The 27,996-nt window shown below is 35.3% G+C and overlaps 1 protein-coding gene across 11 annotated transcripts in view; it reads left to right on the forward strand.

The window, feature by feature from the left end:
• Positions 1 to 27,996, forward strand: part of LRRK2 (leucine rich repeat kinase 2) — a 194,334-nt gene that overhangs the window by 76,754 nt on the left and 89,584 nt on the right. For 9 of the 11 annotated variants that reach the window (XR_014233101.1, XM_082349301.1, XM_082349309.1 and 6 more), the window contains 9 exons: positions 8,996 to 9,140; positions 9,271 to 9,410; positions 11,361 to 11,489; positions 11,564 to 11,734; positions 15,989 to 16,247; positions 19,463 to 19,651; positions 26,018 to 26,136; positions 26,566 to 26,635; positions 27,134 to 27,351. Coding sequence is in view for 10 of the 11 variants with exons in the window: in XM_082349301.1 (XP_082205427.1) it covers positions 8,996 to 9,140; positions 9,271 to 9,410; positions 11,361 to 11,489; positions 11,564 to 11,734; positions 15,989 to 16,247; positions 19,463 to 19,651; positions 26,018 to 26,136; positions 26,566 to 26,635; positions 27,134 to 27,351 (1,440 nt within the window). In the remaining variant the exon portion in view is untranslated. The remainder of the gene's footprint in view (positions 1 to 8,995; positions 9,141 to 9,270; positions 9,411 to 11,360; positions 11,490 to 11,563; positions 11,735 to 15,988; positions 16,248 to 19,462; positions 19,652 to 26,017; positions 26,137 to 26,565; positions 26,636 to 27,133; positions 27,352 to 27,996) is intronic. The other 2 variants (XM_082349305.1, XM_082349306.1) reach the window with 2 other exon arrangements.

A 27,996-nucleotide genomic window follows, 5' to 3' on the forward strand; every position in this document is an offset into this window, starting at 1 on the left:
CCAGTTTAAATACTGAAGATATTTATTTCAACTGTAAATAATATGGTGAAAGAAAGAGCTTATTTGCAAAAAGTAACAATAATAACAACAGCAAAAAGAAACTACATAGGAGTAAAGTAATAAAAGTGTATAAAACTACTCTAAAGAAAACTATGAAACAACTGAGAATAAGTACAAAGGAAGAGTTGAACATAGGAAAATGTATATACTCTCTGTTTTGATAAAATTACTAATTTTTTAAAAATGAAAATTGATCTGTATTTATGAACCCTTAATAAAAATGACAATAGTATTTTATGGAACTAGATAAGCTAGTATAAAGTTTTGAGAAAATTAATTAAATAATATACATGAATAACCAGTCAAATTTTGAAAAAGAGGACAATTAATATGGCCTAACTCTAGTAGATTATCAAATGTATTATAAAATTTTAGTAATTAAAATGGTGTGACATTTGCACTGGAGATGGATCAGTGTCACATAATGGTGATTTAGGAAATAGACTCAAATGCAAATGTTCAATTCATATATGATATTTCCCAACCACTGGGGAGGGAAATAGATTGCTTGTGTTGGAAGAACTAATTCTCTGGCCATTTGGAGAAAGCAAAGGAAGCTGCATATTTACCTTACTCATTTAAAGATTAAATCTCATGTGGATGAGATTTAAAGGTAAAAATGAATTTGGCATATAAACACATGAAAAGGTTCTCAAGTACAGTCATTATTAAAGAAATGTAAATTTTAAAAAAGAAAAACCTTTTGGGGGAAATTTAGTAATATCTATCTAAATTAAAATGGACATGTTTTCTGACCAGTGATTTCACTCTAAGAATTTATAATATAGATGTACCTGTACATGTACACAAAGTTTTTTTAAATAAGAATGTTTATTGTGGCATTATTTTTAGTAAGAAAAATGTGGTAACAAGCTAAATGTTTATGTGGTAATCATTAGTGTTGTTTGCCAAATGTTTTCAGTTCTCCACCTTCTGGTGATTCTGGGATAGTATTTATTGGCCCTTTTGTTGTTAGATTGGATCATGTGTCTGGTTTTGACCAAGCAGTTGTAAGTAGAGGTTACATCTGTCATTTCTGGACCAAACATTTAATTGCTGGTGAGGCATCTTACAGAACAGGGGTTCCCAACCCACAGGCAATGGAGCAGTACTGGTTTGTGGCCAGTTAGGAACCTGGCCGCACAACAGGAGGTGAGCGGCAGGTGAGTGAGCGAAGCTTCATCTGTATTTACAGCCGCTCCCCATTGCTCACATTACCGCCTGAACTCCGCCTCCTCTCAGATCAGTGGCGGCAATAGATTCTCATAGGAGCGCGAACCCTACTATGAACTGCGCATGCGAGGGATCTAGGTTGCACGCTCCTTACGAGAATCTAATGCCTGATGATCTGAGGTGGAGCTGAGGTGGTGATGTAGTGCTGGGGAGTGGCTGCAAATACAGATTATCGTTAGCAGAGAGGTTTGACTGCACAGAGACCATAATAAATCAATTGCTTGCAGACTCATATCAAAACCCTATCAGTTTTTCTCTTTCTGACTAGCGGATTCACTTTGTTATAAAGCAGAAACTAACACACCATTGTAAACCAATTATACTCCAAGAAAGATGTTTAAAAAAAAATAATAATAAATAAATAAAACCCTATCAGTGAGTGGCAAGTGACAAGCTGCATCTGATAGCAGGCTTTAAGTCAGAATCTGACACTTACTTATTTTAGTCCACACGTGGCCCTTCCATTATTTTATTTACCACTTCCGTCCGTGCCTCTTTCCTGCACTGCGCACTTGTCTCAGTCAGTTTTGGTAAGCCCACAAGCTAACCCTAGCCAAAATGAGTAAAAAACAAACATCGCTGGAGAGCTTCTTTGAAAAGGGAGAAAGACCCAATGATGAGACAGTAGAAGACTCTAAGACTGCCAACAAAAAGAAAGCTGCATATAAAAGAAAATACCAAGAGTCCTTAAATTAAGGGTTCATTGCAACAGGTGATTCTCATTTTCCAAGCCCGCTTTGTATAATATGTGGCGACCGGCTATCCAGCAAAGCCATGAAACCTTCAAACCTGCTTTACCACATGGAGACCAAGCACCCTGCATTAAAAGACAAGCCTTTGGAGTTTTTCAAAAGAAATAAATGTGAACATGAAGAACAGAAGCAATTATTGAAGGCCACCACTTCATCAAATGTGTCTGCACTGAGAGCATCGTTCTTAGTGGCTAACCACATTGCTAAAGCTAAGAAGCCCTTTACTATTGGTGAAGAGTTGATCCTGCTTGCTGCTAAGGACATTTGCCGTGAAATTTTAGGAGAGGCTACAGTTCAAGAAGTGGCATGTGTTCCTCTTTCAGCTAGCACCATAACTAGACGAATTGATGAAATAGCAGAGGATATTGAGGCACAATTGTTAGAGAGGATTAATGAGTCACTGTGGTACGCAATCCAGGTTGATGAGTCTACCGATGTTGACAACAAGGCAGCAAAAGCTTGTTTTTGTGTGATATATTTTTCAGGAGGATGTGCATGAGGATATGTTATGTGCACTTTTGTTGCCAACCAACACCACAGCTGCAGAACTATTCAAGTCTTTGAATGATTACATATCAGGAAAACTGAATTGGTCATTTTGTGTCGGTTATATGCATGGACAGATTGGCTGCCATGACTGGACAGCTTTCTGGTTTCACTACTCCGGTCAAAGAGGTCGCTTCTGAATGTGAGTCTACGCACTGTGTCATCCATAGAGAAATGCTGGCTAGCTGAAAAATGTCACCTGAACTTAACAGCGTTTTGCAGAATGTGATTAAAATTATCAACCACATTAAAGTACATGCCCTTAACTCATGTCCGTTCTCACAGCTTTGTGAGGAGATGGACGCAGAGCACACACATCTTCCCTCATACACAGAAGTGAGATGGCTTTCTAAAGATAGGTCACAGGCCAGCGTTTTTGAGTTACAAGAGCCACTCCAGAGATTTCTTTTAGAAAAACAGTCACCACTGGCAGCACATTTCAGTGACACAGAATGGGTCGCAAAACTTGCTTACTTGTGTGACATATTCAACCTGCTCAACGAACTCAATCTGTCACTTCAGGTGAGAATGACAGCTGTGTTCAAGTCAGCAGATAAAGTGGCTGCATTCAAAGCCAAACTGGAATTATGGGGGTGACGAGTGAACACTGGGATTTTTGACATGTTTCAAACATTAGCAGAGATTTTGAAAGAGACTGAGCCAGGGCCTTCTTTCTCCCAGCTGGTGCATGATCACCTACCTAGCTTCCAAAAGAGTTTGAGCATTACTTCCCAACCACAAAAGACCCCCGAACTGGGAAGGAATGGATCTGTGACCCATTTGTGAATAAGCCAGGTGAATTGACTTTGTCCATGCTAGAAGAGGATCAGTTGCTTGAGATTGCAAATGGACTTAAACGTATGTTTGAGACAACTTCAAATCTCCATACATTCTGGATTAAAGTCAAGGCGGAATATCCCAAGATTGCCACAAAAGCACTGAAAAGCCTGCTTCCAGTTCCAACGTCCTGTCTTTGTGAAGCAGGGTTTTCTGCAGTGACAGCAACCAAAGCGAGGTTACGGAGTAGATTGGACATAGCTACACACTTCGGGTGTCACTGTCTCCCGTCACCCCCAGATGGGACCATCTAGTTGCAGGAAAACAGGCTCAGGGCTGCCCCTGATTCTGCATGATGGTGAGTTGTATAATTATTTCATTATATATTACCATGTAATAATAATAGAAATAAAGTGCACAATAAATGTAATGTGCTTGAATCATCCCAAAACCATCCCCTCCCGCCCTGGTCCATGGAAAAATTGTCTTCCACGAAACCGGTCCCTGATGCCAAAAACGCTGGGGACCGCAGCTACAGAACACTGTCTCAGGCACTGTGACCTGTAATGTCTGAGATGGTGGTTGCTCCATTAGCAGGGCTCCCAGAGGGATTGTGCTGGACAGAGACCCCTCCTGACCGGTAACACAAATGAAGCGTGAATAAGAATTGAACCTTTTCTTTTTCCAGCCTATGAAATTTTGAGATTGTTACTACAGCTTAATTTAGCCTGTCCTGACAATACAATTCTTATCAATAAGTCCTAATTAAATAAATTATATTATTTCCAAATTATGTAGTTCTACGTAGGGATTAAAAACAACTAGCTGAGATTCCCAGTGTGTTGCCATGGAATTATCTACAGTTTTCAATGAATATGAATGTATCACCCAGGTACTCATTTTTTTTTTCCTTCATATATGTTAGCACATTATGCACACTTTTGATAAAATTAGCATATTTTCACATCTTTATGTCTTCCTTCCTTCTATCACTCAATTAAAACAGATTATACGGTGTTTACTTTTATAGCTTTAACTCTACAACATATTCTAATAGTTAAGTGTGTGGGTCCTGGAATCAGGATATCTGGGTTTGAATCTAGCTTTATCACCTACAGACTAATGTATTCTGGACAAGTTATTTACAGTCTCGGTTTCATTATCTATAAAATGGAGACAATAAATGGCTTTTCACTTGGGGTTATTATGAAGAATTTTATGAGATAATTCATGCCATGTACTTGGTACAATGCCTGACACATAGTATTCGGTCAATAAATGTTAGTTAATGTTATTACTATTAGATTTAAAAGTATCTTTTGACCATTGGCTATAAAAGATGAGAAAATTGAAGTATTCACACTATCTTCCACTATTTCTACCTATCTTCTCACCAGCTTTTGTTAAATAAATTAATTCTACATTTGACAAGGTTTAAAATATTTACATTCAGCTCTATAACCATACTTAATAAGTTTGTTTTCATCTTGTTCCTACAGTCATGTGGATTCAGTGTTCACTGCAAGTTCTTTTGTTACAGTTTTTCCATTTACCTTTTAGTTGTCTGTTTTTTTTTTTAAAGTTCCATTTCCTGAACATTTTGTTGTTGTTTCTATATTTGGACTCTTGAAAAAACAGATTGGTTGGTTGCAAAGTATTGGGGGTTTATTTTCTTTCTTTGAAAACTCTGTAGGCATTTCACTGTCTTCTAGCACTGAATGTTTTAGTGGAGCAGTCTGAGACCAACTTGATTCTTTCCTCATTTAAAAAAATTTTTTTTTATTTTCACAGGATTCTTTTTCCGTTCTTTTTGACTTATTTATTTATTTTATTTTATTTTTTATTTTTTTGGCTGTGTTGGGTCTTCGTTTCTATGCGAGGGCTTTCTCTAGTTGTGGCAAGTGGGGATCACTCTTCATCGCGGTGCGTGGGCCTTTCACTGTCGCGGCCTCTCTTGTTGTGGGGCACAGGCTCCAGACGCGCAAGCTCAGTAGTTGTGGCTCACGGGCCCAGTTGCTCCGCGGCATGTGGGATCTTCACAGACCAGGGCTCGAACCCGTGTCCCCTGCATTGGCGGGCAGATTCTCAACCACTGCGCCACCAGGGAAGCCCTTTCCTCATTTTTAAAGGGTTTGATATTTTTACCTGGGACCCCAAAGGATTCTTTTTCTTGAAATCTACTTTATTAGGATATATCTTAGTGTTAGTCATGTACTATGGTGTCTTCTTTCTAGCTGTACATTCAGTTAATTTTTTTTTCTGGAAAGATTTTCTGAGTTACAATTGACTTAGCTGACAGGAAAGAGACTGGTGTGGGCATTTTCCCCTTGAGCTGGCTAGCTCACTCATTAGCGAAACCATTTGTATTCTTTGAAAAAATTTGGAAAATTGTGAAGCATAGGTAATAGGATGTTTCTAATCAATGTTTGTAGCTGTCCACCATTGGTACTTTCAAAAATTTCATGTGGACAACACTTGCTAGTAAATTAATTTCAATCCCCATTTGAACAACAATGCAATAAATCGTTATTTTCAAGATAGACCATTTGATAAGTGAAAGAAAGTCCATTGTAAGCTTGTAAATAACATATATATATGTGTGTATATATATATATATATTTTCTAATTTATGAAACTGTCAAAAATCAGACACCACTATTTAAAATCATCAAATAGTTTATTTGAGCTCCATCACATGTAATAATGTGATACTCTGCATTCTCGTTCTGCATAGACAAATCACAGATTTCCTGTTGCTAGTCATTTGTCATCATCGAACTGCACCTGAAATAGAGATTAGGGGAGCTCAGGGTAGCAGAACCAATAGTTGAGTAGAAACTTGTTAGAGGTGATGGTAATTAAGACAAGAACAGGTACTTTATAAATATCAGTTTGACTTAACTTTAGCATAAAAATAAGCCTATGGATGCATTTTGAGCTTAAGAGCAGGACCAGCTACATAACTTGTGGGGCCCAGTAACAGATGAAAATGCAGGACCTCTTGTTTAAAAATTATTAAGTATTTCAAGGTGGTAGCCACAGAGCATTAAACCAGGTGTGAGGCCCTTCTGAGCACAGAGACTGTGCTACTGCACATGTGTGCACCCCGGAAGCTGGCCCTGCCTAGGAGGCAGAAATGATGGTACTATTAATTAAAACAAAGTTCAGAATGACAGTCTGAGTTTTTTTTTTTCTTTTTTTTGAGAAGGTGATAAATTTTTAACTTTGAACATCTGAGTTTAAGATACTGGTGTCAAGCAAAGAGAAACATGGGCTTAGAGCTTAAGAGAGTTCAAACTTGTGCTTTGAGTTACCTGCTCAAAGGTTTCTGTGTCTCAGTTTTTTTTTCATCAGGAACATAGGGAGAATAATTGTGTGTCTACATCATAGGGTTGTTGTGAGGATTAAATGAGTTAATATATATGAAGTGCTTAAAAGAAAGTCTGGCACATAGCAAATGCTGCTTAGGTTTTGGCATTATCCTTATGGTTGTTGCTATTGTTGTTATGGTGACTTGAAGCCATGATAGTGTGTGAAATTCCATCCATGAATAGAAGAGTTTTAAGAAAAGTTCTTTGGATAAAGTCTGGAGTTGAAAGAAGTGATTGTGAAGGAGATGGGTAAATGAATGGTTTTAAAGTTTGAGAATAATTGCCGGGGTGGGGGTGGGGGGATGGATTACTGTGTCATGGAAATCAAGGGAGGAAAAAGCAGCAATTCAGTTGTTAAAGGACTTGTTTCTTTGAATGGTTTTAATTTGGAGTGGTTAGGACAGAAGTCTGATTATGTGAAATTAAGAGGTGGGAAGAATGTGGGGGTCGTGGGTGTAGACTTTTCTATTAATAAGTTTAGAAATGAAGGAAAAGTGGTAGCTCGATGGCATGGAAGACCAAGTTAGGGATACTCTCTCCCAGTGAGAAGGCTTTCACTTTCGAGAAGAGTGTTCAGCCCAAGGCCCGAACTGTGCCATCACTCAATGTTTATTGCATGGATGATGAGTTATCTCATTTCACTCCTAACAACACTGCATTATTAGGTCATTTCAGAGGTGAAGAAGTCGAGACAGACACTGAGCCATCCCTCCAGCTTCACTTTGCACCACTTTGAATTTTTTTATGTTTCTTGAATAATACCTTCTGAGTAAATATCACTTCTCAGGAAATGTTATTTCATTCATTGTTAATGGTCCTCAGATTCATGGAACTATTGAGTGATCAGACAATTTAAACTCAAATTTAATTGGCTCCAAAGCTGATATATTTTTACTGCTCAAGGAGTTGGTAAGACGGAAATAATGATGGGAAAAAATGCCAAGGGAGGCAACGATATGAGTGTCTTGTTGAAATGATAGAGGAAATGATGTCCAAGGTGAGCAGTTACGGGGTGGAGGAGAAGGACACAGGGTGAGAAAATGATGCTTCTCCCCATAACCGATACAAAGAAAAATGCTGAGTAAGGACACTTGAGAGGTATTGAGGGACTAGATTGGGAAATGAATGAAAATCTGTTCATTGACAGTATGGAAGTGAGAAAGGCTGGAAGGTAGGAGGTTTTGGTTGAGGAGACTACATCAGAATTTGAGGTCTGGCTAGAAGCTATTTCAGCTCTATAGTTGAACGTGTGGTGGGGTCAATCAGAGATTTGGAGTGAAGATAACCATGAAACTAGTGTCTGTGAAAGCAAAAGTCCTCAGAAAGATAGCATTGTAATTTTTGAAAGGAAAACTATTAGGTGGGCATTCATATCATAGTTGAAGTTTAAAGAGCACCATGGAAAAGCAGACTGTAAGAGTTAGGTATATGTCACAGACATCAAAAGAGGGGAAGTGTGATTGTGATTGTCACATGGTTGGAAAGTGTGTTGTTGCCTGTTTTCTTCTCAGTCAGTGAGAAGGATGGCCTGGGAAAAGAAGTGGCCTCTATTAGAATAACTGTCAAATAATGTCAAACTCTGGAGGAACTGAGATGAAAAGTTTGGAAGAGATAATGATTAAGATTCTGTACTTTTAAGGCAGACACACTTTTATATTCAAGTACTAGGACTGACATGTGTTAGCTGTGTGACTTGAGCTCTTGTCCCTGCATCTTTAAAGTCTAGTGAACCTATTGGATGAAGCTGTTGAGGGGGAACAGATGAGATATGGCGTGTAAAGCACGTAAAGAGTAAATTTTCAATTAGTATTTTCTATGGTGAGAGACAGCACTGATTTTTCTGGTTAAGAATTTAGGCTGTGGGAGCAGATGTCCTTGATTTGGTATCTTCCCAGTAGTGTACAGTCTGTGAGAATTTAGGAATAGCTACTCCACCCCGCTAACCCTCAGTGAACTCATCTTTTAATGGGGATCATGTTAGTGTGTGTTTAATAAGAATGCCCTGGAAAGGAGAGCATGTAAAAGTATTTAGTATAGTGCCTGGCACAGAACAGGTACTTAATGAGCATTAAAATGTTAGCTGTTATTCTTAATAATAAATAAAAGTAATTCATGATATAAGGCAGAATCAAGGATAGTAATTTTATTTAGACTACTTAGTTTATATTTTGTCAGTCTGTAGCTGGCTTTAACTAAGGTAAGTATTAGAATTCATTTTTTAACAGCAAATATTCTTAATTTTCTTTTTGACTTTAGTTCATTGGAAATCCTGGGATTCAGAAATGTGGATTAAAAGTAATTTCTTCTATAGCGCATTTTCCTGAAGCATTAGAGGTGTTATCCCTGGAAGATGCTATTGATTCGGTGCTTCACACACTGCAGATGTATCCAGATGACCAAGGTTGGTACAATTGAACTCAGGATTTAGATTTTTATAGGCCTTTAGCTGTTGGTTGGACATGTTTAAATTTTTTCTTCAGTTTTGAGATTTAAAACAATAAATTTTGTTTATTTTTTCTTTTTTTTTTTAGAAATTCAGTGTCTGGGTTTAAGTCTTATAGGATGTTTGATTACAAAGAAGAATTTATGCACAGGCACTGGGCATCTGCTGGCAAAAATTCTGATTTCTAGCCTACAACGATTTAAGGATATTGGTGAAATACAGATGAAAGTATGTGCATTATCTTGAAGGGAATTGCGATCTTGTACAGATTTCTCTTTCAGAGCAGCTGGTGTAACTCCCACTTTGCGTTAATGGGTATATTCTAGTTAATTGAAAACCATTTTTATCATTTTGTAGTATTTTAATTATAGTAGATGAAGAGAATTGGATTGAATCTCAAAATATCCTGTTTCATTACTAAATCTCTAAAATTAGTATGTTTATTTGTCATTTATCTTTTCCATGAAAGAGCACAGACTTTGCTAAAGAAATTTCAGCTAGCTGAGCTTTATTTGCTTAGATTTTAGATAAGTAAAAGTTATAATTATTCTGAAGTTTGTCATTCTCTGTGTTTTATTGTTAGCTGCTTACCTAGTAATTTTGCCCCTTGATTTTTTTCTTGCAGTGAAACAATATTTTAAACATTTTTCATCAAGCAAAATTTAAAATGGGATCTATATTAACTGTCTGTAAGGAATCCAAGATACTGGTTTAAGATTAATTTAGGGGAGATTAAGAAGTAAATTGTTTCAGAGTGTTTTTCTTTTAATGTTAGCAAAACAAATAGTTTCCTTAAGAGTTTCTGCCTTGGTTGTGGTTTTTTAGTAATGGAGTTTACAACTTTCATAAACCAAATATTTTCATAAATGGCAGCCTTCACCAGGAGTGGAAATGCCTAAGCTCTAATCTTTGCACAGACATTATTAGTAAATATGATAATGCATGTAAGATTTTAAATTATAAAGTGCTGAACACACAACCAAAAATGTGTTTTAGAACCAAAATGTCTTTTATAAATCTGCTTTTTGTAATGTGCCTCAACCTATGCTGATTAAAGCCAAGGCAGAATTGATTGTAAGTAATCCTAGGGAAAGGAAATTATTTTGTGCAGGTATGAAGCTGTCAGTCAGTATTTATTCATCTAAGCATAAATTTTAGGATTTTTATAGTAGAGGTTGTAAACTATTGACCAGTGGGCTAAATTTGGCTTGTCAACATATTTTATTTGGCCAGTTCAGTGTTTATAAGTTTTTAACTTGAATTATATGCCTTCTATGTATTTGCATTACCTGCTTTGCTATTGCATTCATTTGAGTTTGAGGTTAGTGGACCACATGCCGCTCAGACCTGCATAGATTAATACTTTCTCCCGTCAAATGTTAGGAAGCATTTGTAGAAACTCAGCATCTTAAGAGCTCAAAATAATAATTTTAACATTTAGATGATTTCATTAATATATACTAGAAAGATAAAAATTTTTAAAGTTAAGTTGATATTTGGTGAGTTTACCCAAGCTATATAATAGTCAAGTCAGAAGTTCACAACTCTTGGGGTGGTTCTAAAAAGTAATGGTGTACTGATCAGTTCTTTATAAATGATTTGCTACAAGGATGTAAATCTCAAAGTGTCTTTAGAGCTTCTCTCAGATGCACTCAATGTGAATAAAATCTAGGAACTCACATTTGTCTGAGGTTAAAATTTCAGAAGATAGCACAAAAATGTTAGTGGAAATGCTAAGCTATTTAGAGAACCTGATCTGCAATCTTGTAATAAGCAATTCACATCACTGGTCTATTTGGATTTGTGGCACTGCTGACTCTGCTATTCTAATCCTGATTAATATCTGGCTTTCAACCTGTAGGTATGGCTTCAGGCAGGGAATGTTTAAAAGGCAGATTTTGGTGTATTAGGTATTTTTCCTGCTTTGCTAGATGATAGTTTGTTAACTAGCATCTTATTCTCTGTGCACCTGCTTATTTCTTAGTAACGAGAGAGCAAGATGTATTTGTTTCATTGTTTCAAGGTTTATAGCTTTAAAGTACAAATCTAATAAATACATCTACTTAGCTAAGTGAACATCCAAGGTTTTAAGTACCATATACAGTCTCTCTTTCACATTATTTATTTATTCTTTTTTGTCCACAATTGCTTTGTTATTATTTTTGATCACACTTTCAGGGATTTCAGGCAATCTTGACAGTACTGGAATTGTCAGTGTCTTTTTCCAAGCTGCTGGTGCATCATTCCTTTGATTCAGTAATATTCCATCAGTTGTCCTCCAACATCATGGAGCAAAAGGATCAACAGGTACAATGTTTTTCACCTGTATTCTAAGTGTTACACATTTAGCTGACTCTAATCCTCACTTCCATTCTTTTTAGTTTCTAAATCTTTGTTGCAAGTGCTTTGCAAAATTGGCTATGGATGATGAGTTAAAAAGTGTGATGCTAGAGAGAGCATGTGATCAGAATAACAGCATCATGGTTGAATGCTTGCTTCTGTTGGGAGCAGATGCCAATCGAGCAAAAGAAGCAGCTTCTTTAATTTGTCAGGTAAATATTCAAGGACTCATTTTTGTCTTTTTTTCTGTAATTTGACTCTGCCATTGTATAGCCCTTATCTACATCCTATTATTCTTCACTACACAATTTACCAGTTTATTGAACAATTGCTTGTGATTTGTAGGAGTTTAGATTCACAGAATTTCAGAGGTAATAGGGTCCCTTAGGTGTTATTATCTAATCATTCATTTTACTTTTCTACCTAGCTTGTTAAGTTGATAAATAACTTTTCAAATGTGTCTCCTACTATGCAACTCTGTGCAAATTGTTCTCCAGCCACACACCATACAACACAAGGTTTTATCTTGTTTTGATCATCTTTCAGCTATTTTCTCTCTGTTTTCAGTTTCTCTCACTAGAAAATTCTCCCCTCAGGGCTACCACATGTGGCGCTGTAGGCTGTGTACTGCACACTTTGGGGCGCTGTACACATTGACAACCCTGCTGTGGGCCACCCTGCAGTTGTGTGGCACTGGGCCTGCTTCCCTTCTCTCCCTTCCCTCATGCACTGTGCAAACACATCTATCTAATTCTTCTGCTTTGCCTTCAAAATCTAACCCAAATTCCTTGTCCTCAATAAAGCCCTCCCCACACCCCCAGACCTCCATACAAAATAAAGATTTACTTCTTGTTACTGTCCGTGACAGTTTATGTACACCTCTTTATATTTTGTGAGTTATGTGAAGGTAGAGATGTACAAGGTTCATCTATGTATCATTCAGAATATCTAACTCACTGCTTTACATACAGTATGAATTCGGTACATATTTATCAGAGTGCATTACATGTTATTTCAAGTTTGTCTTCATTCTATGAATTTTAGCGTTTATAATAGCATTCGGGAAGCACTACATATGTTTTCTGGATACTTAATATTTCCAACAAAGCAATTATGTAGTGATTTAATATTCATTATTAAATAACCAGCAGAGTGCTGTGTTTTCCAATAATTTACTTTTAAAGCCTTACTTTATTTAATTTCCCAGTCACCTATGGATTCGTATCAATTTGTCAACTGTAAGATTAAGTTAGTACTAATTAGCAATCTACCTAAAAAGAAACTGAACCTGTAACTCATTTTCATGCACAATTAATTTATGCATTAAAACCAAATACATAATCAAATTATTTAAATTAGTCATATTTCATTTAAGCAAGCAACATTAAAAATAGTTGCTTCTCTGTTATTAAAGATAATTAAATTATTTTCCTCAATAATTTAGTATGTTTTTATTGTGTATCTTTTGTGTGATCTTGAGATCATTGAGTTAATGTTACTTGGATTGAAAAGAAACTTCCCCTTCAGATTTCTCCTAGGGAAACAACATAACTAAAATCACTTGAGTGCAATTACTCTACATTCCCCACAGGGAGTGCTTTCTACTTTTCTCTCAATTTATCCAAATATATCTATACAAAAGGCTTTTTACCTTATTCTTCTTCCCAAGTTCTTTTGGACTTAATGTACTTATTTATATCTTTTCTTCTTAAAATCAGATCTTTACATCCATGGGTGTATTAAATGTAAAGAATTTATCCTAGTTGTCAGAGATTATTTGTATCTAACAAATAATAAATGTTGATTAAATATTGTGGGTAGATCGATTGAACATACCTTATTTTGTACCAGTGCAAAGTAACATAATCAAGACTATTCATGCAGCAATGCTGCATAATTAAGAACTATTCAGAGCAAGGACAGAGAATCTTGTTAGGTTTTCTGAGGTGAATGTAATAATAATGTAATGTACATGATTGGTAGAGAAGAATATGGAGGGTTAATATTGGGTGTGAAAATGTATGAATAGAGACCTGAAGATGACTCATCAAGTCATGGTGGGAAGAGCAAGTATAATGAATTGTGAATAAATATAATAGCAGATGCTTCTGTGGTGTTCATTATCACCTGGGCCCTGCTCTGAGCCCTTTACTTAATAAACTCCTCACAACAACCTTAAGAATAAGTCCTAGTATTATCCTATTATGCAGGAGAGGAATTGAGGCTCAGAAAGGTTAAGTAACTTGCCTGAGGACACTCTACAGGTAAGTAGTGGAAAATCTGCCTTCTTTAATCTTTTGTTTACATAACAGATTCATGATAGTGGTGGTGGGGGGAGGGGGTTGTACATTCATTCCTGAATGCTGGTTTGAAATATTAGGATATGATTGTGGGCTGAATTATTTATAAATTAGAATATGAGACAAGATAGCAAAGGATTGTAAATTACAGTTTGATAATATTTGAATTATCCTCATTATTAAAATACAAAACTGTGTGTATCTGAGCAGTATTTTTTTTCCTTCTCATGAAGTTGGAGTTACTTACATAATTTTATTTCTTTTGTCTGATACTGTTTCTTATATATTTATCTCTTCATGGCACCATATCCCTGAAATCAGCTTGGATAGCTTGGGTCCCCCGAGGAAAATTCTGCTATAAAATGTATTGAGCATCTTCTCTGTGGAAAGCACAGTGCTAGATAGTCAGTAAAGAATAGAAAAGGAGTTTCCTGTTTCAAAGTGTCTATTGGGAGATGGGGGAGGATAAAACATAAATCACCTTAATACAAGGTAGGCAGTAAATGCCATAATTTAGAGGTAAAAGATTGCTGGTCTCCAAGAGAAGAAATGAGTTTTTTGGCCCCTCCCTTCCTCCCTTCCTCCCTCCCTCCCTTCCTTCCTTCCTTTAAAATTTCCTGTGGGCCCTTAAAGGATTTCAATAATTTGCTAAATTAAATATATTCCTTAGGCATTGTGCTAGGGTACAGAGGCACAAATTGAATTGCAGTAGCATCCATGCCTTTCATTCTAGTTATAAAGCAGATAAGCATGTCTAGTTCAGTGTGCTAAGTGCTATGTTAAACAAAATGGGATGGGCATCTGGAGGAGGAAGGGTGTGTGTGGCCTGGGAAGTTGATAGCAAGGACTTAATGTGCAAGAGAGTTTAAAACTATTCCTTCAAGAATGAACAACTTTTTACTGGCTGAAGAGCAGAATTAGATATTTGAGGCAAGAGAAATAGCATAAATGAAGGTAATGAGGTTTGCAAAATTTCATGTCGTATTTGGGGGAATGGCCTGGAGCAGAAAGGTTTTAGAAGATTTTAAAATAGGATAATGACGTGATCATATCCAGACTAGAAAAGTACTATAGTGGCTCTGGGGAGAATGGGTTGAAGGTGGGTGATCCTGGAGACTGGTGGGCATTAAGTTGGTGCCATCACACCACAGGACTGTCCCCTCAAACCTCTTGGACACACTTTAATTCTGAAGAATTCAGGAATTTTCCCCAACCATCTTGTTCCACCGACCTGGTACCCTGAATCTTAGGGTCTTCTTTCCTTTTATTTTTTAATCCTTAATATTGGGTCATGAAAGGAGCACAGGCTTTGGAGCCAGCAGATTTGATTTCAAATCCAAGTCTCTTATTGACTAGCTCTAAGGGTTTGGACAAATCACATATTTTTCCTAAATATTCATCTATAAAATGGGGGTAATAATTTTTACGGCATAGGTTTTTAAAAAATAAGGATTGGAGGTCATGTGTTTACAGAAGTTAGCACAGTACCTGGCGTATAATATTTATATTATCTATGACTTTGTTCTTCTAGTTGATAACATCACATTCCATTGCCTTTCAGAAGCTGTTGCTGGGTTGCACCAGTGTGCTATGCTGCAGGTTGCTAAGACTTCTCTCTGCTTACTATGGTCACTCTAGTTTTTGTAGCAGCTAGCATGCTAACCCACCTTGAGGACATGCTCTGAAAACTTAACATTCAGGGGAAGGTAGGAAACTGAGAGACAAGATAAGTTTTTGTGGAAATTAAAATTCTTGTCCTGGAAAACCAGAAGTAAATGATGACTGTCCTTTGCATGTGGCATTAGCAAATTTTATAATATTTATACTCACACTTAGTTATTCTATGTCACGAATGAAGGCAGGGCAGTAGCATTTACTGTGTTAAGGTACTAGTTTCCCAGATGTCTTCCAATGAGCAAACAGAAGTCCAAAAGTATGAGTAACTGACTCTCATGTGTCAGATTTATTTGATTTATGCTGCTCTGATATTTGTGGTGCTAATCTTATTTTATTTTCCTAATCTATTTCAAGGATGAGTTTTGCCTTATTTTGTTTCATTCTAAATTTACGGATGTAGGGAAAAATCACTCCAAGTTTGATTATCAGTCTCTTAAAAGGAAAAATGACAGGTTTTTAATATGCTTACCTTCTCTTTTTCTTTAATAGGTATGTGAGAAAGCGAGCAGTCCCAAACTGGTAGAACTGTTACTGAATAGTGGATCCCGTGAGCAGGATGTACGGAAAGCGCTAACAATCAGCATTGGGAAAGGCGACAGCCAAATCATCAGCTTACTCTTAAAGAGGCTTGCCCTGGATCTGGCCAATAATAGCATCTGCCTTGGAGGATTTTGTATGGGAAAAATTGAACCTTCTTGGCTTGGTCCTCTATTTCCAGATAAGACATCTAATTTAAGAAAAGAGACAAGTAAGGATTAACAGGAAAAGTCTGTACAAGTCTTAATTTTAGTAGTATTTTTAAAAATCACTAATCTTTTCGTTAGTTTTCATTCCAGTTTGGTTCACCTTAAGCCAAAAATATTGTAAAGGCTTGGATATCTTTTTTTTTTTGGTCAAGAAATGCTTGAAACTGACATTATATTTAAGTTCTTTATGAGCCAGCAAATACATATTTTATAAAGATAGAGCAAAACAGTGGGATCTTTCTGTCAGGTTTCTTTTCTTTGTTACATATTTTATTTTTTATTATAAAAATAATCTATGTGCATTTACAAATAGAAAAACATAAGAATCTTAAGGAAGAAAATAACAACTTATTTTTTTACTTATAGGTAATCAATGTAGATTTTTTCCCTAGACTTTTTGTATGCTTACATATGAATTAAAATATGTGCGTGGAGACATAAACACATATATAGTTTGCATTTTCAAGTTAGTACACTTCGCATTTCACTTAAGGATGTATTTTCAAGTTAGTATAGATCTTGTATACATTAAGTACATTGATGACAGTTACCATTAGCATCTATACTAGTGCTTTTCACATAGTAAGTGCTCATTAAATATAGTATAGGCAAATATAAAATTCGGTAAGAAATTATGTTGATAAGCATATGTGGAAACAGGTACTTCACACATTATAGACATGAATTCAAATTGTCCTCTTTTGAGGAAAATTTGGCAATATCTATTAATACTTTAAATGTACACCCATACTTTTTTGACCCAAGAATATGCTGATAGGGATCCATGATACAGGCATTCTTAATGTGCACAAAAATTATGTTCAAGGATGCACATTAAAATATTACTCATAATAACAAAAAATTAGGGAAAAACCTAAGTATTCCCCAAAAGGAACTATTCAAATTAATTATGGTATGTTCATGCAGTGGAATGCTTTGCATTCATTGGGAGAAAAACATCTAGCAAATCCAAATGTCCAGATATAGAATGCATTCTTTCTTTTTTTTTTTTTAATAAATTTATTTATTTTTGGCTGCGTTGGGTCTTTGTTGCTGTGCACGGGCTTTCTCTAGTTGTAGCGAGTCGGGGCTACTCTTCATTGCGGTGTGCGGGCTTCTCACTGCGGTGGCTTCTCTTGTTGTGGAGCACAGGCTGTAGGTGCGCAGGCTTCAGTAGTTGTGGCATGCAGGCTCAGCAGTTGTGGCTCCTGGGCTCTAGAGCACAGGCTCAGTAGTTGTGGCACACGGGCTTAGTTGTTCCGCGGCATGTGGGATCTTTCCGGAACAGGGCTCGAACCTGTGTCCCCTGCATTGGCAGGCGGATTCTTAACCACTGTGCCACCAGGGAAGTCCCTAGAATGCATTCTTAAGGGAAAAAAACACTGTTAGAGAACAATGTTTTTAGTATACTAGTATTGGTGAAAAGACAATTGGGATATGGTAGTCATAAGTGTTCGAATGTGAAAAGACCATGTTGGGAAAAAAAATCCAGAAATGGGTTCCCTGGTTGCCTTTGGGGACCTTGGAAACTAATGAAATATGATTAGAGTCCATGTTTTATCACTTCAATTGGTCTCATGCCAACAACCTGCTTACTTTAATCTTTGATATCTGATGGAGAGGAATTGTGGGCCTTTGGAGAGGTATGAAGAGAGATATACATTCAGGGTATTCTTTTGTTTCTGTATGAAGTTTTTTACAAGTGTTGACAAGTCTTACCTAATTTAAAAAATATAATGTCATGTAATAGATTGGAGGGCATAGCCATAAGTTTTTTGACAACTGGTCTGAGTAAAGAACATTTTGAATTCAAAGCTTTAAAACATTTTCCAGGTACTATTTGAGTTACGCACACATGTTGTAATGTGAGTTATGAGAGTAATATTTTAAGAAATTTTCCAGGATATATGTAGGACAATGAGAACTCTGCCAACTTATTTCTTCAATATAGAGCATAATATAAAATGCAGTAAAATAGCAAGAAGAATGTTAAGAATTTTGGAATTTCATCAAATTTCCTAATAGAATGAATCACTCAGCAAATAGTTTATAAAAATAAGAATATCATTTATTATCTTCTGTGTCCTAAGTATTTTGCTAAAAACTTCACATGCATCATATTCTTTAATATTTTCCATAATCCTGTGCTGTGTATGTTGTTGTCTTCACTTCCCAAGTGAGGACACTGACACTCAGGGAGCTTGTATAGCTTGCAAGTGACTTGAGCACAGGCCTGTCTGGCTTCAAGGCCCAGAACTTTTTCTGGATCAAGTGTTTCATAAAGGTTCAGTTTTGTCACCAACACCAAAGCTTTGTGTAAATTTTTATGATTTTTAAAAAATTTAAGTTCATTGCCTGCTACTTTATACAGTATCATGATTGCAAAGTGACTTTGAAGTAAGAATAAAAAATTCCCTTAGAAGTAGGAGACTATATAAGGAACTTTGGTATGATATATGTTTATGCTTGTATAATTACTGATTTCTAAAAATAGAACTACCATACGACCCAGCATTCCCACTACTGGGCATATACCCAGAGAGAACCATAATTCAAAAAGAGTCATGTACCACAATGTTCATTGCAGCACTATTTACAATAGCCAGGACATGGAAGCAACCTAAGTGTCCATTGATAAAGAAGATAAATGGATAAAGAAGATGTGGCACATATATACAATGGGATATTACTCAGCCATAAAAAGAAACGAAATTGAGTTATTTGTAGTGAGGTGGATGGACCTAGAGTCTGTCATACAGAGTCAAGTAAGTCAGAAAGAGAAAAACAAATACTGTATGCTAAAACATATATATGGAATCTAAAAAAAATAAGGTTCTGAAGAACCTAGGGGCAGGACAGGAATAAAGACACAGACATAGAGAGTGGACTTGAGGACACAAGGATGGGGAAGGGTAAGCTGGGACGAAGTGAGAGAATGGCATGGACATATATACACTACCCAGTGTAGAATGGATGGCTGGTGGGAAGCAGCCGCATAGCACAGGGAGATCAGCTCAGTGCTTTGTGACCACTTAGAGGGGTGGGATAGGGAGGGCGGGAGGGAGACACAAGAGGGAGGAGATATGGGGATGTATGTATATATATAGCTGATTCACTTTGTTATAAAGAAGAGACTAACACAACATTGTAAAGCAATTATACTCCAATAAAGATGTTGAAAAAAAAAGTTGTTGCTGGTATATCTTTTTATTTTTAGATATAGGATCCACCCTAGCGAGAATGGTGCTCAGATATCAGATGAAAAGTGCTGTGGAAGAAGGAACAGCCTCAGGCAGCAGTGGGAATTTTTCTGAAGAAATACTTGATAAATTTGATGAATGGACCTTCATTCCCGAGTCTTATGTTGACAACGTGTTTGCTCAAAGTGATGACCTGGATAGTGAAGGTAATTATTACTAAACAATAGAGTCTGTTATGTTTTAAAACACTTACCCTCTGGCATGGAACAGTAGAAATTGGGACAAAAATCTGATTTACTTCATTTGGAAAATCTTGAGGAAAACTGTATTCATTAGTGGAAATAGTTAATGCTTACTATTACTTAACTGCTACTTAAGGCAATGAAGAAAATGTATGTCTACACTTTTAAGTGTTATCATACTGCCCATAATCAGTGAGTGGTGGCTATTGCAGTGAAAACACTGACTCAGACTGGAATTGGATTCCATATTCCATCATTGACCAGATACTTTTGTGGTTTGTGTAAGCCCCTTATCCTTATTAAAGGCAGTGTTGCTAAACTTCCAGGATTATTTATAGGAATTTGGAAAAATGTATGTAAAGTGTCTGGGAGAGTGCTTGCAAATAGAAAGTGCTTAATAAAAAATATTTTTATCTTTATTAGAGTTAAAAATAATATTTTAATAACTCCTGAAATAACAAAAAATTAACATGGCAGGATATTAATGGCAGTGATTAAGGCTGACACTTAACATAATACAGTTTGAAAAATGGGGTGAGGTGCTTTTTTATTAAAATAGTATGATTGAAAACTTTGGGTGATAAAGACATTTGAGAGGGCAAAAATAAGGGTTATTCCAAAATCTCATGTCTCAAGTCCAAGCATTTTTTAAAACCAACTTTATTGGGACTTCCCTGGTGGTGCAGTGGTTAAGAATCCGCCTGCCAATGCAGGGGACATGGGTTCGAGCCCTGGTCCAGGAAGATCCCACGTGCCGCAGAGCAACCAAGCCCGTGCGCCACAATTACTGAGCCTGCGCTCTAGAGCCTGCGAGCCATAACTACTGGTCCCATGTGCCACAACTACTGAAGCCCACGCAGCTAGAGCCTGTGCTCTGCAATAAGAGAAGCCACCGCAATGAGAAGCCTGCACACTGCAACCAAGAGTAGCCCCCGCTCGCCACAACTAGAGAAAGCCCACGCGCAGGAATGAAGACCCAATGCAGCCAAAAATAAATAAATAAATAAATAAACAAAAAACCCCCCAACTTTATTGAGATATACTAATATACCCATCTTAAGTATATGTTTTCATTTATTCATCCATGTAATCATCACCACTATTAAGTTATGCAATGTTTCTATCATCCAAAAAAGTCCCTTTATATGCCTCTTTACAAAAAACGTCCCCCCCACCTTGTCCCTTGGCAACCGCTGATTTGCTTTCTGTCACAATAGATTAAATTAGTATTTTCTCAAGTTTCATATAAATAGGATACAGTATGTCCTTTTTTATGTCTGGCTGTTTTCTGAAGTGGTTATACCATATACTCCCACCAGCAATGTATGAAAATTCTAGTTGCTCTGAATCCTCATTACACTATATCACTTAGTATCGTAAGTCAGTTTAATTTTAGCCATTCTAGTGAGGCTGTAGTCCTAGCTTATTTGGGTTCAATTTTCATTTCCCTGAAAACTATTGATATTGAGAATATTTTCATGTTCTTATTGGCCATTCATATATTGATATTTTCTTGGCAAAGTGTCTGTTTAGATCTTTGCTAACTTTTAATTGTGTTGTTGTCTCACGTTATTTTAAGAGTTCTTTTTATATTCTAAGTAGAAGTCCTTTGACAGATATATGAATTACAAATATTTTCTTTCATTTATAGCTTGTTTTTTCATTTATTAATGTTATTTCTCAAAGAGCAGAGGTCTTAAATTTTGAAAAGTGCAGTGTTTCAGTTTTTTCTTTTCTAGTTTGTGCTTTTTCTATCCCATTTAAGAAATCTTTTCCTATCTCAAATTTGTGAATATTTTCTCCTATGTTTTCTCATAGAAGTGTTAAATTCTTAGCTTTTACATTTAGGTCTGTAATCCATTTTAATTTTGGTATATAGTGTCAGTGAAGAATTGACATTTATTTTTTTCCACATAGATATCCAGTTGTTTTAACATCACTGTTGAATATACTATATTTCCTCATTGAAGTAATGGCATGTTTATCCTATTTAACTGACCATAGAGGTGTGCTTCTATTTCTGCATTCTTTTTTAAAAAAATTAAAAAAAAATTTTATTGGAGTATAGTTGATTTACAATGTTGTGTTAGTTTCAGGTGTACAGCAAGGTGAATCAGTTATACATATACATATATCCACTCTTTTTATAGATTCTTTTCCCATATAGGCCATTACAGAGTATTAAGTAGACATACCTGTGCTATACAGTAGGTTCTTTTTAGCTGTCTATTTTATATACAGTACTGTGTATATGTCAATCACAGTCTCCCAATTTGTCCCTCCCCTCCTTATCCCCTGGTAACCATAAGTTTGTTTTCTACATCTGTGACTCTACTTCTGTTTTGTTAATAAGTTCATTTGTACTCTTTTTTTAGATTCCACATATAAGTGATATCATAATATGATATTTGGCTTTCTGTGTCTGACTTATTTTACTCAGTACAACAATCTCTAGGTTCATCCATGTTGCTGCAAATGGCATTATTTTGTTCTTTTTTTTAAGGCTGAGTAATATTCCATTGTATATGTGTACCACATCTTCTTTATCCATTCCTCTGTTGATGGACATTTAGGTTGCTTCCATGTCCTGGCTATTGTAAGTAGTGCTGCAGTGAACATTGGGGTGCATGTATCTTTTCAAATTATGGTTTTCTCCAGGTATATGCTTAGGAGTGGGATTTTATTCTGTGCCATTGATTTAAATCTTTATCCTTATGCCAATGCCATACTGTCTTGATTACTTTAGCTTAATGAAATCTGGTAGTATAAGTTCTCTGGTGGTGTTCTTTTTCAAAATTTTTCTTATTATACTAGGTTGTTTGCATTTCCATATACATTTTGAATCAACTAATTAATTTTATGCTGGGATTTTTTATTAGAATTAAATCTCTATATACATTTAATATAGAATTAATGTATAAATAATGTATTATTGTTATATAATAAAGAATTAACATATAAATAAAAATTTCTTTAGATTAAATCTAGAAATAAATTTGAGGGAACTGGTGTCTTAATAATGAGTCTTCTGACATATAAATGTAGTATTTATTTCCGTGTATTTGTCATTTAAATTTCTCCCACCAATGTTTTGTATTGCATGTTTTTTGATGCTATTGTAAATAGCATTGTTTTTGAATTCCAATTTCCAGTAGTTCATTCACTGCTGGTTTATAGAAATGCAGTTGATTTCTTTGTATGTTAATATATCCTGTGGGCTTGCAAAACTCTTGAGTTCTAACAGCTTTTTGTTGACTCCACATATTTTTCTACGTTCACAATAATGCCATTTGCTAATAAAGACGGATTTACTTCTTCCTTTTAACCTGTATATCTTTTTTTTTTTCTTCTTCTTTTTCGTGTCTTATTACACTGGCTAGGACCTCCAGTACTATGCTGAATAGAAGTAGTAAAAGTAGGCATTGTTCCCTGGCTTCCAAACTTAGGAGGAAAGCATTCAGTCTCTCATCATTAAGTATGATGTTATATGTAGTTTTTTTTTTTCTTTTTTTAATAGATATCCTTCATCAGGTTTAGGAAACTTGTTTCTAGTAATTATTTGCTGAGACTTTTTATCATAATGGGTGTTGGAAAATGCTTTTCTGCATCTGTTGAAATGGGCATATTTTCTCCCTTTATTCTGTTATTTAGTTAATTACATTGATTGATTTTCTAATGTTAAACCAAACTTGCTTTTCTGGGGTAAATCTTACTGGATTATGGTGTATTATCCTTTTAATATATTATTTGATTTGATTTTCTAAAATTTTGTTAAGGATATTGCATCTATGAGGGATATTGGTCTGTAGTTTTGTTTTGTTGTAACTATGAGAGTATGCTAGCCTCGTGAAATGAATTGGAAAGTGCTCCTGACTCCACTGTTTTCTGAAAGAATTTGTGTAAGAGAGGTCTTAAATGTTTAATAGGATTCATGAGTAAAGCCTTGTAGGTTAGGAGTACTTTTCGGTGGGGGGGGAGGCTTTTTAATTATAAATATAATAACTTTAATAAATTTATGGTTCTTTTGATTTTTCTGTTACTTCTTTTGTCAGTTTTTGTAATTTGAAATGTTCAAGGAATTTGTCCACTTTACATAAGTTGCCAAATTTATTGTTTATTGTTATTTATAATCTATTATTGTCCTGTTAATGTTTATAAGATCATTAGTGATATCTGATCTTTAATTCTTGACACTGATATTTTTTGTCTTTCCTTTTTTCCTTCTTCAGTCTAGCTCAAGGTTTATCAATTTTATCGATCTTTTCAAAGAATCAGGTTTTTGTTTCATTGACTTTCTGTACTGATTGTCCATTTTCTTTTTCATTGATTTTTGCTTTTTCTTTTCTTTCTTTTTCTTTTTCTTTTTTTTTTACTTATTTAGATTTTGACTCTTATTTTATAGATTCTTAACATGGAAGCTTAGAACACTGATTTTTAGAGCTTTCTAATTTTATAATATAAACATTTAAGACCATGCAGATCCTTCTGAGCACCATTTTAGCTGCATCCCACAACTTTTATATATTCTGTTTACATTCATTTTTGAAATTTTCTAGTTTCCTTTGTGATTTTTTGACTCATGAGTTATTTAGAAGAGTGTTGTTTATTTTCCAAATACTTGGACATTTTTCCACATAGCTTTCTCTTATTGGTTTCAAATTTCATTTTGCTGTGGTTAAAGAACCTACTCTGATGATTTCTGTCCTTTTACATTTATTGAGACACGCTTTGTGGACTACTGTGTGGTCTATCTTGGTGAATGTTTCATGTGCAATTAAAAAAATGTATTTGGTTGTTGTTGGGTGAAATTGGGTCAACTTGTTTGATAATGTTTTTCAGGTCTTCTATGTCTTTACTGATTTTTTTTCTCTACTTGTTATATTTAAGAACAAAATGTTGAGATTGTAATTATCAAGTTCTTAATTTTCCTTTTCATTTTATAAGTTTATGCTTTGTGTATTTTGAAGCTCTGTTATTGGGTGCACATACATTAAATACTATACTTTTTTTTGATGACTTAAACTCCTTATATTGATCCAAGTTTGCATCTAGTATCATTTCCTTCCTCCTGAAGAACTCCCTTTTACATTTCTTCTAGTGCACAGCTATAGGAAATCCCTATGCAGATTACTGGAGCTCTTTTTCCATGACTCTCTCCTGGAACTCCCAGCTAAGTTAGTCTCCATGAACACTGATCTCCATTTCCTCATCTCAGGAAAGCCATTGGGCTTTGTTTAAATTCCTTCTCATTGTGCCTATGGCCCTTAAATTGCCTCCAGGCAGAATGCCAGGGTGATCATAAGGTTCACATAATTTGTTTCCCTTCTTTCAGGGATTACACAGTCCTGTACTCTCTGCAGCCCAATGTCTGAAACCAGTTGTTTAAAAAAATTTGTCCAATTTTCTAGTTGTTTGTTGTGGGGAGATTAAGTTCAGTGTTTGTTACACCATCATGGATAAAGAAGAATTCTCTTTAAGTATTTTTAAATAAAGGAAAACATCAGAAATGCTAACGTAAAAATAATTGATTTTTGGATTTGTAAATTTTATAATTTGTTTTGACACAATTAATTCTTTATGCTTCTAAGATAAAAAGTGATAGAATTTAAAATCTCATGAGTTCTTAAAAATGGCTCTACATTATTTATCCTTAAAATATGACTAATATTGATCCTTATTTTCTTGAAAATCCATAATTTTAAAAGTAATTGTCTTCTCTCTCAAAACAATATTGCCACTAAACTCATTGTGTTTATTTTAATGTCATTTCATAAATGAAACTATAAAATATGTAATTCAAACAGAGATGTACTCAAAATTACTGAATGTTAAATAATTCAGTGTGATTCCAATATTTAAAACAAGATTCGAAAATTTTCTAAGCAAAATTCAGAGAACCAGAAAGGAATAACATTGGTCAGATTTATGTATAAACTTTCTCTGCCTCCTGAACATGCATGTATTTATTGTAGCACTTGTAACTATTTTTTTACTTGGCTCTTTCCTGCTGTACTATGAGCTCATATGAGGCCTGGATTATTTTTCCTGCTTATCTTTATCCTGCACTTAGTGTCTAGTCTGTGACAGCCATTCAATAAATATTTGTGGATGAAGAATAATGTAGTTGAATTTGAAAATGACAAGCTGACATAGTTTATCATTTCTATTTTAAAGATGTTATGAAAGGAATTGGGCAATTTCCATTCATGAAAATGTGTTTAATGTTTTGTGATTGAACTACTATGCTAATCCTAATCATTTTATGATCCTAATCATCTTATGATTAGGTCAGCTTTTCTTACTTGCCTCTATGTTATTGTTTAAAAATAGGAAGTGAAGGCTCATTTCTTGTGAAAAAGAAATCAAATTCAATTAGCGTAGGAGAATTTTACCGAGATCCTGCCTTTCAGCGTTGCTCACCAAATTTGCAAAGACATTCCAATTCATTGGTAAGTTATATTGTAAAAACTGCAGTTAAATATTGTATATATTTTTTGACATTCTTTCGATAACTGAAATTGTGTGCCAAAGCTAGGAGCTATTGGTGCAGAAATTCCCTAATGTGAGAAAACTCTCCCTTTTTCTATATATACACGTGTGTGTGTCCGTGCACATATGCTATTTTAAACTTACATTTGTAGACTTTTGAGCATGTTTGGGGCATATAGGTGCTCTGTACACTTTAAAATGGTTTTACTCTTTTTTCTTTTTAGAGCTTCATGTCTATGGAGCCCAGACTAGGTCTGTGTCTTATGGTATGGCTTGGTCCCATGAAAACTTTAGCTAGTAATCTTATAGTGACTCCTAAAGAAACCAGATAGGAAAATGTTCTCTTTGCTCCAAAAAATGATGGTAATTTTATTATAAATATTTAATAGGGACCCATTTTTGATCATGAAGATTTACTGAAGAGAAAAAGAAAAATATTGACTTCAGATGATTCACTCAGTAAGTATTTGAAAGTAATCACAAGTAAATAGATATTTTGAGCAGAATACAGCACTTTGATAAATTTCCTCTGATTATGCAAATTTTCTTGATGCCAATTTCACATAACCTTCAAATTATATTTACCTAATGATTCCATAGACTGTAGAAAAATGAAATTCAATTATAGGTTTAAAAATTTAGCCTTATGATGTTATACAGGCCACTTTTAATCCTTCCTACTGTGTTCCTGAAATGTAAATAATACCCTCACCAATGCCACTCTTGATGTTCTTCTTCAGGTCTGTTGTTTTTTTACACTACTTATACCACCTGATTAAATATTTATTATTTACTGTGTATCTCTGTCACTGTAATGTAAGTTCCATAGTATGCTTTTCTGTTGAATTTCCAGTGCCTTGAAGAGAGCCTGACAGTAGTAGGTGATCCATAAACGTTTACCATATGAACTTAAATTACTTGCTTATATTTCCATTGTTTGTTTGTTTTTGACAAAAGGAGCATCAAAATTCCAATCACATATGAGGCATTCAGAGAGCCTTTCTTCCCTGGCTTCTGAGAGAGAATATATTACATCTTTAGACCTTTCAGCAAATGAACTAAGAGATATTGATGCCCTGAGCCAGAAATCCTGTATAAGTGGTCATTTGGAGCATCTTGAAAAGCTGGAACTTCACCAGAATGCACTCGCGAGCTTTCCACAACAACTATGTGAAGTAAGTTTAATTTATCCTTATAATTCTCAGGATATTTGAAGAGCTTTTACATTTATATCTAACTTGCATGCTTAAATCTTTAAAAGGAACGTTCTGTTTTTGTGTCATTGGACAATAATTCCCCCATTCTTCTGGTTGTCATACAAATATCTTAGTCTGTGTGGTATTCCAGAAGCATCTTTGGGGGCAGGTAATGGAAATGGAAATGTGATTAAAAAGGAATTCGAGGTTCTGTCCTGATGCTACATGGTAAGTATTAAAGTCTAGCAAGGCTATGTGTTGATTATGCCTTCAATTATTTAATTCTAGTAGGACAACTTAAACTGTTTAAATTAGGTTAGACCTGGTTTGGCGGTCCTGGCTCTGCTCAGCTACCAACTGTGTGACAGTAAGAACATATTACTCCAACTGCTGTAGACCCTAATTTTCTTATCTGCAAAATACAGAGGCTCAACTAAACTATCCATAAGGCGTTGAGTTTTAAAATTATGTGCAGCTTAAAAATTGATTTTTATGCTCAAAGTTCCTATTTCATAAAAATTAAAGTATAAAATAGTCTGCTGATAGGGTAGTCCTCTGACTACTGACTTTGTTCATCCCTTTTTTATGTACTATAGAAGTCAAAGAAGATATACGGACAAAACG

This window comes from Balaenoptera borealis (genome assembly GCF_965194805.1).
Source record: "Balaenoptera borealis genome assembly, chromosome: 13".
NCBI classification, from domain to species: Eukaryota; Metazoa; Chordata; class Mammalia; order Artiodactyla; family Balaenopteridae; genus Balaenoptera; species Balaenoptera borealis.